The 16,954-nt window shown below is 33.0% G+C and overlaps 2 protein-coding genes and 2 pseudogenes across 2 annotated transcripts; 3 read left to right on the plus strand and 1 right to left on the minus strand.

The window, feature by feature from the left end:
* The first annotated feature begins 695 nt into the window (after positions 1-695).
* LOC110691411 (polygalacturonase inhibitor 1-like) lies at positions 696-3,282 on the plus strand. The gene is made up of 2 exons (XM_021868337.1): positions 696-1,602; positions 2,569-3,282. Exons 1-2 carry the CDS (start codon positions 1,061-1,063, stop codon positions 3,029-3,031), a joined length of 1,005 nt encoding a protein of 334 aa, XP_021724029.1. The 5' UTR covers positions 696-1,060; the 3' UTR covers positions 3,032-3,282.
* A 2,357-nt stretch (positions 3,283-5,639) lies between these two features.
* LOC110691408 lies at positions 5,640-10,318 on the plus strand (annotated as a pseudogene).
* Positions 10,319-11,056: 738 nt separating this feature from the next.
* LOC110691410 (polygalacturonase inhibitor-like) lies at positions 11,057-12,357 on the plus strand. The gene has a single exon (XM_021868336.1). The coding sequence runs from the start codon at positions 11,099-11,101 to the stop codon at positions 12,161-12,163; it is 1,065 nt and encodes a 354-aa protein (XP_021724028.1). The 5' UTR covers positions 11,057-11,098; the 3' UTR covers positions 12,164-12,357.
* A 2,883-nt stretch (positions 12,358-15,240) lies between these two features.
* Positions 15,241-16,250, minus strand: LOC110691412 (annotated as a pseudogene).
* Positions 16,251-16,954: the final 704 nt, after the last annotated feature.

The following is a 16,954-nucleotide window of genomic DNA, read 5'->3' on the forward strand; positions in this document are numbered from 1 at the left end:
AATGAACATTTAATTTAATTGTTCAGTAAAGAATATACAGTTATTTTATAAAGAATATCTAGCTATTTTATAAAGAACATCACATATAATTGTATTGTAATGGACATATAACTGTTTTGTAAAGAACATATAGCTATTTTGTAAAAAAAAAATAAAAAAATAAAAAAAATCAAACTTTATATTCTTTATATATATCTAAAGAACATCTGTAATATTAATAAAGAACATGATAATTATAGATGGTCAACTTCAGCCCAACCCGAAAATAAGGCGGGTTTGGGCAAGCCTAAAAATGTATTTTTTAGTTAAAAATCCAAACCTAACCGAAAAAAGCCTGAAAAGCCCGCTATATTTTTCGAGTTTGGGCACGAGATATTATGTTAAGGCCCGACACAACCCGAATTTTTGATCACCTATAATGATAATTTAATGTAATTAACATTATTTTTATTCAACCACCATAATCTAAAGACAAAATTCAAAAAACATTTCAAAATAAACAATTAACATTATGTCATAAATAAAAGTACATTATACTAACAATCAAAGAACGTGAAGATAAATAACATTATTTAACATTCTATAACATGTTCTTTTCACTTTAATTGATTGTTCTTTACATTTTTATATAATGTTCTTTACAATTATATAACATGTTCTTTTCACTTTAATTAAATGTTCTTTACATTTCTATACAATGTTCTTTCCGCTTTTTTTTGGAAGGGATGCACCATGCAGATCGTGCATTCGCCTGCAGGAACCACACATTGGTCAAAGTGAAACACATAAATAATATAAAAGTTAAATTGTTACAACTATTAAAAAACGGTAGAAGTAACTGATACTCCATAGTTTTTAATGTTGAGTAGTAAAAAATACAATTACATTGAATAACGTTAGGGTACTAAAATTTAAGCTAAGCACATAAAATAAAAACCGAAAAAAAAAAAAAAAAACCCAATTAACATCTACAAGGACGACTATAAATAGTGAATATAAGGTTGGTAATTAAAGCAAGCCTATCTCTAATTCTCTACCATTATCATCAAACAACAAAACAATGGAAGCCCTACCAAAAATATCACTTCTAGTTTATTTTATCTTCTTCTTTTTATTTCTCAAACCTTCACAATCTACTACACATTGCAATCCAAATGACCTAAAAGTCCTCTTACAAATCAAGAACTACTTCCACAATGGACCAACCTTCTCAGAATGGAACCCCAAAATAGATTGCTGTAACTGGAATGACATAAGTTGCAACGACGATACCAACCCGGGCCGTGTTACGTCTCTCACCGTTGCTTACGGAAGTGACGTTATCGGCCACATCCCACCAATGGTTGGAGATCTTCCATACCTCATGTCACTTCGATTCTTTCAGTTGCCTAACTTAACTGGTCCGATTCCTAAAGCCATCACTAAGCTCACTAAGGTTGAAGTACTCGATCTTAGCTCGAACAAGCTCACCGGGCCTATTCCAGATTTCTTGAGCCAGATTATGAGCCTTCAGCTTGTTGATTTATCTGATAATCGCTTTACTGGCAAAATCCCGTCCTCTTTGTCTACTCTCCCGAACTTATTTGAGCTCGATATCTTCAGGTTTGTGTTTTTGCTCACATCTAGTTGTAATGTCAAACTATAAAAGCTAATTTTTATTTTTTTTATTTTTTTTAAAGCATTCATTTTGGTAAATATGGTTGGAATTTTGGAAATGCATCATAATATTATCAATTTATTAAAATTTAGCATTATAAAAGTCACAAAAGGCAATGATGTAAACATGGGCTTCAGGTTTTGTACCACAACTAAGACATTACTAATTATGTTACTTATTAAAAGAAAATTTTGACAATTACCACATTCTGTTTAGTCCATTTTAGCAATTACAACCTTCTATTTTTTTTTTTTTTGAAAATTACCACCTTCTATTTTCAAAAAATCAAAAGTTACCACCTTCTTGCCTCCCAACTACCACATGGCGTCATTTTGGGCTCACTCTTTCCCTTTCCTCCCTATTTCCCTCACATTTCTCATTTCTAACTCGATTCTCATCCCCCCTATCACTTTTTTCCCCAAACACTCAAAAACACTTCAATTCACTCCTCCAAATCAAAATTGACGAACAATTATTGGTGGTTTGGGGGAATAAAGTGAAAGGGGAGATGAGAATCCAAAAAGGAATGAGAAATGTGAGGGAAGGGAAAGAATGGGCCCAAAATGACGTCATGTGGTAGTTGGGAGGCAAGAAGGTGGTAACTTTTGATTTTTTGAAAGTAGAAGGTGGTAATTTAAAAAAAAATAGAAGGTGGTAATTGCTAAAATGGGCATAACAGAAGGTGGTAATTGTCAAAATTTCCTTATTAGAATTACATAACTTTCTTAATATGTAAAATATTTGTTTAGAAATTTAAATTATATTACCTCCGCTACAGGTTATGTGCAACGATTAGACATTTTTCCTCTCTGCTTTATGTCAAATCGTTGCACATAACCTGTAACGGAGGTAGTATTAATCATTTTATAATACATTTACTGATTCATAAATTAATGTAACAATATTTGCAGAAACAAACTTATTGGTACAATTCCAAAGAGCTTTGGATCATTCAAGAGTGCTCTAACTCTCCAAGTATGGGGCAACAAATTATCAGGAACTATCCCACGGTCGTTAGGCCACGCAAACTTGACGATCTTAGACGTGTCCGATAACAAATTCACGGGGGATGTGTCGTTTCTATTCGCAAGAGATAAACCTTTGGGCACTATTGTACTTAGGAATAATAAGTTCAAGTTTGATTTTACAAATGTGGACTTGCCCCGAGGATTGAAGGGCATTGACATGACTCGCAACAAGATATATGGTTCACTTCCGAAACGACTAGGCCAGCTGCCCTTACAGTTCATTGATGTGAGCTACAACCAGCTGTGTGGCCGGATCCCTACTGGCCGTCGATTAAAGCGGTTTGAGCCCTTTCGTTTCTCCCACAACAAGTGTCTCTGTGGTGCTCCGTTACCTCCTTGCAAGTAATTCATGTGATAAAATAAAATTATGAGACTTAAACAAGCTAAGACTTAAGCTTGTAACAAGCTATCGTTTGGAAGTTGGCTAAAGCTATTCTTTTTTTTTTTAGGTATTTCGAATGAGTTCTAAATTGTATTTGTGTTGTTAGCCATGTAATTGCAAAACATGCCTAAGAAGATTGAGGATAAGATAAGATTTAATCATTGGCACGTCATATGAAGGTTTACATTTATATGATAATCAAGGTTGAAGATGAATTAGTATACATGATTTTGTACGGCCAAGTTATATATACAGCACCCACAAAGATCAAATACAAAACTATTATTATTATTATTTTTTTTTTTTTTTTTTTTTTGAGGAAATCAAATACAAAACAATTAACATAACAAAAAGTACAAAACCACTATTTTGACCGAAAAAAAAAATTAATAAAAACCAATATGTAATCACCAAACTAAAGGAAGACATCATCCCTTATTTAGGGTTTCATTTGAAATAAGCCCACAAATGCCACAACACACTACATTGTTCAGCCCTCAACAATCGGCCCAAACTCACTCAAAGGCAATCCACACTACAATCTATAGCTCAAATCTTCAGCCCTTAAATTTGTTTCATAATTTCTCTGATTGAAATAAACCCACAACGGCTATATTACTTTCCCCTGTTTTTTTCATCTCCTCTTAATTCCTCTGTTACTCCGCATAAACCCTCTGCTATTTCTTCTTCTTTTCCTCCAAAAATAAATTACAAAATCATAAAATTAAAGCTTTTTCGAAGTGTATGGAATTCTTTCAGAGTCATTCACAACGATAAAAATGGTGATTGGTGCGTACATCCCTCTTTTAAAATTTTATTTGTTTGTTTGTTTATTTATTTATTCTAAATTTTTCAATATATACTGTTTTTTTTTTTAACTGTGATTGCGGATCAAGAACAAACAATTCTAATAATTCATTATATGTTAATAATAACAAGGAATTTTTTACTTTTGCCACCTCCAAAATATGACTTATTTGCTTTTACCACCTACATATATATATATATATATATATATATATATATATATATATATATATATATATATATATATATATATATATATATAAAGTTTTATTTTGCCACCGTATACAAAAATAAAAGTTGGCTTTTATCACCAATCACCTCTAACTAACGAATTCCGTCTATAAATCTGTTAATGGGGTCTATCTTGTACACGTGTCACCATATTATTGGTTAAAATAATAAAAAAAATAATTATTTTTTTATAAAACCAGCCATCAACCAACGGGCCACCGCTAGGCCAACTACCAGCCCACTGCCGGACCTACTACTATCCCCATTGTCGGACTGATTATTAGCCCCACCGCCAGACTGCTGCCAACCCACCACCAATTCACCAGCAGCCACCGCACCGGCCATCACCAATTCGCCACAACGCAGCCACCGCACTGCACAACGCTCTAGCCACCACCACCAAATTTCGACCCCCTTTCCTCCGATTTTCGACCTCAAAACCCAAGACACCAAATTCCAACCACTTTTAAAACCCTAATTCCGATCACTTTTAAAACCCTAGCCACCACCAAGTTTCACACTCCTAAAACCCTAGCCACCACTTAATTCCGACCACCTCCCAAACCCACACCAAATTTCGACTCCACCTTAGCCCCACACAAATTCCGACCTTCCGGGTTAAGTTGATTTCGTTCTCGCTTGGTTGATAGGGAAGATCGGGGAAGATGAAAAAAAAATGTCAAGATGGTGGGCCTTACTAACGGATTCATGGACGGAATACGTTAGTTGGTGGTAAAATCTTATTTTTGGAAATTTTGTTGGTGGTAAAATAAAACTTTTTTTTATGTATATGGTAAAAGCAAATAAGTCGTTTTTTTAGAGGTGGTATAAATCAAAATTTCCTAATAACAATTTTATCTTTTTTTTTCTAAAGAAATTTCTGTTTCGAGAATTCTCCAGTTTCACCAAAATCCTTTTTTTTGAAGAAAAAAAAACATTTAATACATTTATTTATTTTTAATTTCAGAATGATGATTTAGTTTTCAATACACCCACTACTTTTGTTTTCAAATCAGAATTTAAATAGGGTTTTCATTTTTTATTTTTTATGTCCTTTACTTTTTGTACGGCGTTACTATGGTTTTGACAACTTTTTGTTTTGGACAAATAAAATTTCAATTATTTAGTCTTATTAAAAAAATAATTATATAAAATTTTATTATTGGTCGTTTGAAAATAAATTACGAAGGGCAAAATGGTAATTTAAATAACTAAATACAACCCTAAACCTAAACCCTAAATCCTTAAACCCTAACCCTAAACCCTAAATCATACATCTAACCTTTAACCTTAAAACCTTAAACTCTAAACCATAACCCTAAATCCTCAATCCCAAACCCTTAACCCTAACCCTAAATCTTAAAGCCTAAAATCAAAACCATAAGCCTTAAACCCTAATCCTATCGAAACCCTTAACCCAAAATCCTAATTAAAAATTTTCAATAATTCTGCTAGCTAGCTGTCGTAGAAAATATGTTGTTATTTGCCCATATATATTTTAGTAGTGTAAACCTTAAACCCTAACCATAAACTTTAATACCTAATTAACCTTAACCCTAATCATTAAACCCTAACACTAGTTTTGCTTTGTCAATGACTAATTTAAATTGGACATATGTAATTTTCCCACACACAAAATAGAAACTAGAGTTATACAAAATAAACTTTAGTTAGATACCAATTGAGAAAAACTCATGAATATAAATTACACTAGCTTTTTACAATCTTAGCCAGGGGCGGATCATTGAAGAGGCTTAATGGGGCTTGGCCCCTGATGGGTTTAGGAAAAAAATTGAATATGAAAAGGTTTAAAGGCCCATAAAAATTAGAGGAAAATCGTGAAAAAAAAAAAGAAAGAAAAGGAGGGTTAATTTTTAAGGTCACGTGAAAGTCAACATTGGAGATAAAATTCAATTATTGCCGGATTCCGACCTCAAGATACCCCCAAATAACAAAATAAACTTATAAAATCTTTTTATACCACTTTAAATATATAAGATTCTTTCGGACAAAATAGTGAACATATATGTCCTTTCCAGACAAATTTTCCTATTTTTTAAAATAGCTTGGGCCACATACTAGTTTTACATTTGAAAAATTGATGAACTAGGGAGAAAATATGTGAAAAATTACACCATTGTGGAATTTTTTAGTGTTGATGCTTTTTGATCATTTTAATTAGGACATTTTGTGAAAAACTACCTTATAAAGCACTTTTTTCGCGAGAAACTACTTAATAAAAAAAAAAGGAAATTTTAGAAAATAACACCAGGAAAAAACCCATATTTTGATTATAACACCACAAAATTTAAAATTTTGATTATAACACCACCAAAAAACCAAAAAAATTGATTTCACCACCTCTTACTAACGTCATCCAAAAAACCGTTAGTAGGTCCCACTTAGTATACGTGTCAAGTATATACTTGATAAAAATAAAAAATTAAAAAAAAAAGAAAAAGAAAAATCCTAACCCAGCCACCGCACTCACCACCGGCGCCATTCCACTTGCCCCCACCGCCGCTGCTGGTTCCCCCAGCTGACCACCCTTGACCGACCACCTGAACGAGCACCACCTTGACCCTTAAACACCGTACCTAGCTCAGCCCAGCCCCGATTCAATTTGATTTCTTGAAACGAGTTAGGGTTCAGGTGAGGGAGGTTTTTGGGTAATGTGGGTTGGGATTTCGATTTTCGACGAAAGCTCTAGGTAAGGAAGAAGATTTCGGCGACGATGGTGGTGATGTAGCTAAGGTAGCTGTTGGTGGCGTGATGTAGGAGTTCGGCGCCGTGGGGTGGTTTTCGGGTTTGGACGTTTGGTGGTATGAGTTCAGCGGCGTGAGTGGTTTTCAGGATGGGGGAAGGCGATATTCGGCGCCGTGGGGTGGTTTTGGTTGGGGAGATGGGTGTCGGCGGCGGCCTGGGTTATAGTGTCGACGGCTGAAGCAAGGTGGCGTCGGTGGTGGGGCTAGCTGTGTTAAGGGATTTTTTTTCTTTTTATTATTTCATCTTTATTAAACCTATAGGCTATTGACATGTGTCAATTATGGGCCCCACTAATGGATTCCATCCAAGAATCCGTTAAGTGGTGGTTAAATCAAATTTTGGTGTTTTCTTGTGGTGTTATAATCAAAATTTATTTTTTTGTGGTGTTATAAACAAAATTTGTGTTTTTTTTGTGGTGTTATTTTCTAAAATTTCCTAAAAAAATGTTGTAAGAAACTACCTTATAAAAGGGTAAATGTTGTAAGAGAATACCATTGGTCGGGAAGTCACCGTTGACTTTCATTTTTCGGCGTTGACCACATCACGTGCTAATCACGTGACTTTTAATTCACCCTTTCTCTCCTTTTTTTTTAATTGGAACGTGATGTGGTCAACGCTGGAAAATAAAAGTCAACGATGACTGTTCGAATAATTAACTACCATTTTAGTAGCATTAATATGTAAAATTTTAATAAATAAACATTAATGTGAAGTTTTTTTAGTTTTATTTTATTTTTATATATTTTACTAATGATGATTTTTTTTTTCAATGGAGATTAGGTTTGTCTTCTTGTAAGATCAAAACCTAATCTATGGAGAAATTAAAAATAATTTATTTTTTTTATATACTTCATATATTATTGGTTTACTGGTAAAAAAAAGATATAGTAATAAGAATGATAAAGATTACATAGAAAATTTTCAAATCCTTGAATTTTGATGGTAAGTAAGATACTTATCAATTTAAGTCCTTGATTACATTGTTATAAATTTCATTTGATGTACTTGCTATTAAATTTTAATATTTTTATTATTATTTAGTCTACTTAATTTTAACTAATGGCAAACATAACCAAAACATCAAACCCACCCCTCCCCCTCTTAAGCATATAAAAAGTTTGTGCTTTCAAACATGACACCCCTCCCCCCACCCAAAAAAAAAAAAAAGATTTATTAAAGCAACTAGCTGTGACTTATTCTTAGCTTGTTTCAATCTATGCTACTTGCACAAGGTAGTTGCACAACACATGTTCAACCACTGATTCAATTTTTATAATTGGCTAGCTTAGATTTATCCTATGCAATTGAATTGGCTTCAAAACAATTCATATGTTTCAACTTTCACAATCAAAAACCATGAACTATACCCTACCAAAAACCTCATTTCTCTGTTTTTGCATTCTTCTATTGTTCTTCTCCTCGTGTAAATCCTTAGAATCCCCTTCAATATGTCACCCAAATGATCAAAAAGTTCTACTACAAATCAAGAATCACTTCCATAACGCCTCATGTTTCGCGTCATGGATGCCTAATACCGACTGCTGTTCTTGGTCCGGTATCAAATGTGATGACAATGATGCTAACCCAGGCCGTGTTACTGTCTTCAGAATCGGAGCAAACGCTGTCAACTGCATATCAGGCCAAATCCCGCCGATGTTAGGTGATCTTCCCTTTCTTAGGAAATTGAGTATCAACTTTCAAGATAACCTGACTGGCTCGATTCCTTTACGTTTGAGCAAACTCACTAGGCTTGAGTGCCTTCATCTTTGCTGCAACAACCTCACCGGGCCGATCCCCGATTTCTGGGGGCCGGAGTTCAAGAGTTTGCATTTACTTGGTCTCCATCTAAATTACTTTACTGGGACTATACCATCATCCTTGTCGCTCCTCCCAAATATCACTAGGCTTGCACTGTTCAGGTTAGTATGCTAACAACTTAAATTAAATTCTCATAACTTGTATGGAAATTTTAAATTGGTTTCAATGTTTGTTTTAAAAATATCAATTTGTATGATGTTTATATGATACTGTAAATAGTTATATAATGCAATCTTTAAAGGGTAGAGAGAATAATGTTTATAGTTGAATATTCAATACACTGACATAAGTAAAAAGTGTTAAGAAACTAATGAGAAATGATTTCAATTTAGGAGTCACTAGCACAAGTGGATGCTAGCTTACTATAATGGAGTAGTGGTCCATGTTATTGGCATTGTGTTTCCTTAATTCTTAGTGATATACGTTTTTTTTTTTTTATTTATTTTTTTAGTATATAAATAATTGCATATGGCTCTATACTCTTTTTTTTTTCCTTTACAATTGTTTAAATAAAAGTAGCTGTAGCAGATAGAAGGAGCAAAAAAAGTACTTAACCAAATTGTATATACGAAGGGTCTGTTCTTATATGATTATTTTCATTTCAGTTCAGTTCAGCTCTAATAAGTTTAGTTCTAATAAGTTCAGTTCGGTTCAGCTTCTAATTTCCTTCCCTTTAAATAAGTTCAATTCAGTTTAACTCATTTCAATCAATGAGAACATGCTCGAAGTATCAATTAGTCATTTTGGTTTGAAAAAAAAGTCATTTGGTTTGACGAAAATAAATAAATAGATCAATGGATTATTCATATAATTGGGCCAAGTTATGGCCCTTCAGGCCTTATGGGCTTGGGCGTTCTAATTCTTTGGTTTTGTTGCACTTAACAATTTTTTTCTAAGACACATGACCCACATATTATGTACATACCCCCTCTCACATAATGCACTTAATCATATGAGTAGTAGAGTAGTAGTGTTGCTACTTATTGCTAACCCTTGCTTCAAATTTTATTTGCAATTTTGCAGCAACTTGCTAACTGGTTCCATTCCTGAGAGTTTTGGATCATTCAAGACTAATCTTTCTCTAACATTGTTGAACAACAAATTATCTGGCACTATCCCTAGATTTGGGCCAAGGGAATTTCACAGTCATAGATTTGTCCTACAACCAATTTAATGGAGATGCATCATTTTTGTTTGCTAAGGATAAACCTCTTCAAAGAATCTCACTAAGACAAAACAAGTTCAAGTTTGATTTCACCAATATAGACTTGCCCAAGGGATTAAGGTCTCTTGACATAGCTGACAATGAAATCTATGGATCATATCCGAAACGACTCGGGCTGTTGCAGCCCAAGTTTATCGACGTTAGTAACAACAATATGTGCGGCCACCTCCCTACTAGCGGACGGTTGATACGGTTTGACACTTCTGATTTGGTCCGCAATAATGAATGTCTTGTTAATATTTTGTTACCCCCTTGCAAGATGTTAATATGTGATGAGAAACAAATTCTAGAATTTTAACTAAGAATGGTTGCTATAATTACTCTTGAAAGAATGGTACATTTATGTATTTATGGAAGAGGCTAAAATCCTTGTACATTTTCCACAATAATATGTTTTGTCTTGATTTCTGTAATTTTACAACAATTTCATATTGTTTTTTTCCACTTTGTTCAAATTTGTCTTACAAAAAATATATAACAGAGGGAATAGTTTAAATTACATTAGTTCATTTGGCAAATGAATATAGAGTTTTGTGAGTAAGAAATTCAAAAAGTTTGCTCTAGAATTGCCTAATTGCCTTTAGTGCAATTCTAGAAGGAGAATTTGGTGAAATTGTATCACTAATTTGATTTACATGAATGATTAGTTTATTCATTTGAAAGTTTCTTCCCCCAAAAAAAATGCTTAGCATGTCACTCCAATGACTTAACTAACTTCAAAATAGCTAGGCTAACACATCATCCACCTGTTTTACTTAGTAACACCCAAGTGAAGTTAGCTATATGATGTAAATATTAAATATCATGTTTTTAATTTTAGTTATCAGAAGAAAAAACCTACATAATTTTATTTTGTTGCTAAGGAGGAGCTAACAAGTCAATAATTAAGAAATAGAACAATAAAATAAAATTGTGTCGTTATTTATCACCCAAATTACAAAATCAACTTTGAGTCAGTTTATAAAACTTCTCGTGATATTAACTTATACTTTATAGTTATAACTTATAATAATACTACATTTTTACATCTACTTTAAAATTCCACCCATTTGATATTGAAACAAATATTTCTTTTCTCATTCATTGAAAGATAGTCCTGTCGTAATACTAGGAACAATCACACTCTTGCCCTTTAATTCCCTTCTTTTTTGTTGGTTCATACATCATCCCTTAGCCTACATATTATGATTATAAATTACTACAAAAATATACCTTCGTTTACAACATTAATTCCTCTCTACACCAAAATGAAGATCTCCAAGATCACCCTACAACTTTACTTAACATTCTTCCTTTACACCATCCTTACTACCTCTTCTCACGCCTCTAAACCCCTATGCAACGCGAATGATAAGGCCGCGCTCTTGGAATTCAGCCGATATTACTTTGGCAATGCATCTCACTACTGGGGTTCAGGTGACACCGATTGTTGCAAGGATTGGGAAGGTGTCAAGTGTGATCCATCCACTCATCGAGTTATCGAGCTTTCCCTTTCGAAAGGTGAGCTTTCGGGTCATATATCATCCGCCATTGGTAACCTCCCGTACCTTAAAACACTTCACATAAGAAAACAACCTAACATTATAGGCAACATCCCAATGGAAATTACAAATCTCTTAAACATTAAATATCTCCGGTTAGATTGGAATAATTTATCCGGTCCAATTCCCTCGTATTTGAGCCAACTTAAGAAGCTAAAATTCTTAGACCTTTCTTTTAACAAGTTTTCGGGTTCTATCCCAGCAGGGCTTGCCTTACTACCCAACCTATACGCGCTACACTTGGACCGGAACCAACTCTCCGGTCCAATCCCGGACAGTTTCATCTCTTTTGAAAATAGTAACATTTCTATATATTTATCACACAATAATTTGTCTGGTCCAATCCCATACTCGTTTGGGCAAGCATTTGTGTTAGATTTTTCGCGTAACCAACTTACCGGTGATCTTTCATTCATGTTTAAATCAAACAACATATCGCGAATTCATTTAGCAAGGAATTTATTGGAGTTTAATATGAGTAAGTTGGAGTTTGGTTCGGGTTTTACTAGTATTAATTTGAACCATAACAAGATATATGGAAACATTCCTCCTAAGTTGGCAGAATTGCCTCATTTATCATTCTTGAACGTGAGTTACAACCATTTGTGCGGTCGGATTCCTACCGGAGGGGCGTTTGATAAGTTTGATCAGTCCTCTTTTATTCACAACCATTGTCTTTGTGGTGCTCCCTTGGCTCCTTGCAAGTAATTCTAGTGTATTTTAATGGTGCTACCGCGAATATATTGTAAGGTGTAGCATAACTTTATAATGGTTTAATTGTTGAAGCTTGATAGCCTATCAAACAAACCTAGAAAGCTTTTCTTAATAATATGTATTTTTCAATTTGTATCATCATACGGAATGGATTGATAAATGGTTTGATTTGGTTTGTGTTTCTCCTATATGTCATTCTTGTTTATTTATTACTAACTAAAGAAAAGACGACAAAATGTTGGCAGGAGGGAGTTTTAAATAGGTCAAATTGATGTCATTAGTTTTTAATTTATAATTTATTTAACAGGATTAATCACAACAAAGTAAAGGTGTGCCTTTGAGAAAACTTAATGAGAAAGTAAAGGTGTACCATTAAGAAAAGCCAAAATTATAGGTATACCAATCGAAATTTCTCTAAAATAAATATGGTTTAATCCCCCCATCCCAAAATTACATTTCTCCTTATCTTTATTATGTCAGGAATAAATGCTAAAAATAGGAATGTAATTTAGGGATGGAGGGAGTAACATTTACTTGGTATTTTGAAATGACATATATATATATATATGATTAAAATACTGCATTTTGTTTAGAATGGCAAAGATGTAATTGGATATCCATTAAAGATGTAATAACTTATACATATCCTTTACTGACTGATGATATTTCTAATGGCTGGATGATATCCTCTATTGGTTATATGATATCATAGTTGGATGATATTCTCTATTGGCTATATGATATCATTTATGATATCTTTTATTGACTGGATGATATCCTCTATTGGCTATATGATATCATGATTGGATGATATCTTCTATTAGCTACATAATATCATCCAGCTAATAGAGGATATCATCCAATCAATAGAGGATATCATCCAGGCAATAGAAATATCATCCAACCAATAAAGGATATCATATAGCTAATAAAGGATATCACTCAGTCAATAGAGGTTATCACTCATCCAATAGAGGATTCAATCCGCATTTCTTTATTTCGGACTGACGCAATATCTTCTCTTAATTATATCCTAATTATAATTTCGGTTATGACATCTATTTTCCTTATGATTATGTATGGTTTGGATAGGAAATAAATTGATTGCTTATCTTTGATTAGTTTATAGTTCTAAACTAGCAACTTTATGTCAATGGATGAATCCGACTGAAACCGTCCAAGTTGTTTTTCTTTCTACAATCATCATAATAGTTTAGTCTATCCACTTGAAACGCCTACTAGAACACTACAACGACGTTCTTCCTAATACGTTTATACGTGTTGCTACTTAGTCCAAGAAAGATAGCTAGCCGCACAATTCGATAATGACTAAGCTAAAGAAGATAATTCCATTACACTCTTTGAAGTATGCAATGGATCCCCTAATATATATTTCCTTGTTGCGTAGCTTTTTTAGAGTTTAATAGGTGAGTTAGCACTATTTCGGCTAAAATTCGATCAACGATCACCTTAATTAAAAACTTCATTTGGAGCAATTTAATCTGTGAGTTAGCACTAATTCGGCTTAAAATCCACATATGCATATTCATCTGGGTGAAAATACTCATGTGGTCCTATAAATACTTACAGAAATTATGAAACTCTAGATCTCTAATCCTTGGCGGAAGAAATAACAAAGAAAGTGAACATATCAGGATAACCACTATTTAAGCAATAAAAAAAGTTTTTAAAGATTACCACCGATAATAATATCAATGGAAGCCTCTACAAATATTGCAACTGAGATCAAGAAGAAAAGATATGAAAGAAAAGGAGAAAAAAAGGAGAAGGGTGAAGGAAAAAATTTCAAAATACAATAAAAAACCTAGTAATGAAGGTAAAAAAAAATACCCTCCCAAGAGAGAAACCCTAGTCCCTTGAGGGAATTAGTAGACATTAATGTTACTTTTTGTCAATGCTTTTGATTATGTTTGATCATGAAATAAGTTATGTGATGGGATACAGCCCCATAGAGGAGTAGTTTGAACATTAATCATATCCTACGGATTGTTGCAAGAATTAGAGCAGCTTCTAGTGCAATCTTAACACATCTAGCCTCATTTCCTTAATGTTATCATTACCATCCACGTATTATTCTTACCTATTCCTATTTTATCAGCACATCTTTCATTGCCCTTTCTATGTTGTTATCCATTTCATTGTCATTCTTATAGCTAATTAGTCAAACAAAAATATATATATAATTAATAAGCTAAAGTAAGTTCAAATCAATTTTTTTAAGTAAGAAGGGTCTTGGACATGCTTGAATTCTCACGCTTTTTTTTTTAATCCAGTTTTATTGCAAGCTAGATAATTAAAAGTAGCCAGAAAATCTTGCGTGAACCTAGTCCACAATAATATTATTGTGAACCTAGTTCACAATAAATTATTGTGGACCTAAGGTTTATACATACATAACTGACATTATATTCAACATAGTGACCCCTAATTTTAATATAGTTAGCTTATTTTTAGCACAATAACCTTTTTACGTCTTGTGTGACCTTTAATGTTATAATGAAATTAAAGTACGACACTATGTTGAATAGTGACCTAATTTTAACATAGTGGTCTTTATTTATTGACCATAATATTAAAAAATTCATTAAAAAACTTAACCTTTTATAGCTTTTAATGTCACACTAACTTTTATTTCAAATATAATAACCTTTATATTAATATAGCGACTTTTTTTTTTTTTTGGAAAGAATAGTGATATTTTTTATTAACAAAACAATCATATTGTCTCTAATGTTGATAGTTCACAATAAATTAGTGTGAACCAGATACATTTAAGAATTTATAAGCATCGTAAGGTATGTAAGAGGAGCATAAGCTAGATAAATACCCTCATACAATGCAAGATTCAAACCCTAATCCTCTATATATAATCTTAGGCAAGTCTATTATTAATTGAGCCATCCCTTAGGTATAAATTAGTAAGTAAATTCAAACAATTAGAATTATTAAATGACTAATTCAACTAAAAATTCGTTACTTTAAGATAATGATTAAAATACAGAATTAATTAATATACTGTATATCATGGAAGATTGAATAAATTCAAAAATTATGTCAAAGAAAAAGAAAAAAAACTTTTATTCCTTATATTTTAACAGCATTACATCAAATTTTTACTTGCATTTTACAGCCAAAGGAGGACCACATAGACATTTATTATTACCAAAGCTTGAAGCTCCAAACTTCGTCAAACCACTAGGTATGGATCCGCAAAGCTGATTGTTACTCACATCTAAGCTCTTCAACGTCTTTGGGATCGGCGGTATAGACCCGGTAAGCTTGTTATTTGCGAGGTTCAACTGTGTAAGAGACGGCGACGAAGTTACAGACGACGGAATAGGCCCAGACAGCTGATTGGCGGATAAATCAACTACTTGGAGTTTCTTCAGCTTGAAGATCTCACTAGGAATTGGGCCGGTTAGCTGTTCTGGCCAATATCAAGGCGATCGAGAAAAGGCAGGTTGCCGAAGTCTGAAGGTATGGTGCCGGAGAGGCTGATGTTATGGCTGAATGTTACGCCAGTGACTCCGCCGTATTCACTGCCGGGTTTTCTGCTGCATCCGACGTAACTGAAACCAAGACAGCAGTCTGAGTTGGTTTCCCAGTCAGAAAGTGGACCGTTGATGCCTCCGAAATGATCGCGAATTTTAATTAAGATGGCTTGGTCTTGGGCGTTGCATGGTGGAGTATCTGCGTTGTTGAGTGTGAGGGAAGAGAGGAGGATAGTAAAAGATACAAGCAGAGGTAGTTTTGGAAGTGTCGGCATTTTTGAGGCTAATAATGTACTCGAAATTACGAAGGGTGGTGTGAGAATAAAATGCATGATTAAGAGGGGTATTTATAGTTGCTAATCAATTAATCATGTATTTGTTTTATGTTAAACGTGTACTCCCTCCGCTAATTTGAAAGATGATTACGTTTCACATTTTGGGCGTTTTCCTTTGTTAGTTACATTTCAATTACTTTTTTATTAATTATCTACGTTTTTTTTTCACATTTGTCCTGGTACATACTAACTTTCAATGTAATTATTCTCATTTACCTACTCACAAATTCATACTAACAAAAAATATTTATATATACCCAACATAATTCATACTCCTATTTTTAAAGGTTAACTTAATGCCTTAATACTTGATATATGTGATACTTGATTGGACGATGCAATTATTTCCGGTCAAACTTTTAAATAAAACGGATGTTCAGTAAATTACTGAACATCCGTTATAAAGTTACAATAAAATGTGTAAAAGTTACACTAAAACACACAAAAGTTACTCTGACATATATAAGAGTTTTTTATGCTTCATTGATAAATTTGACAAAAGTGACACTAAATTTAACAAAAGTGACACTAAATCCGACAAAAGTGTACCCGATATACAGTAAATTACTGAAAAACGGGTGTATACAGAAGTATTCCTTATTTCCAATTGTAGCACTTCAAGTAACAATTAGCTTTTGACCAATAATTCAAATAGTATTTTAAAATAGTTAATAAGTTAATTGTAAAGTTAACATGTAAATTGTAGTATGATATAGAATAGTCATTTGATTACTATATTACTTTGTAACAAACTTCAACTCTTTTCCAAAAATCATCTACAACCGACCTTTTAACTCGTTTTAAAATATATATTCAAACTCATTTCGTATTATTTAAAAAGTAATAAACATTACTCAACTCTACTTAAAGACAAACTTTTAAATAAATGAGCAAAAGTTATCTCTAATATGAATAAAAGTTACCCTGACATAAATAAA

The sequence above is a fragment of the Chenopodium quinoa genome, unplaced genomic scaffold (genome assembly GCF_001683475.1).
Source record: "Chenopodium quinoa cultivar QQ74 unplaced genomic scaffold, ASM168347v1, whole genome shotgun sequence".
NCBI lineage: Eukaryota > Viridiplantae > Streptophyta > Magnoliopsida > Caryophyllales > Amaranthaceae > Chenopodium > Chenopodium quinoa.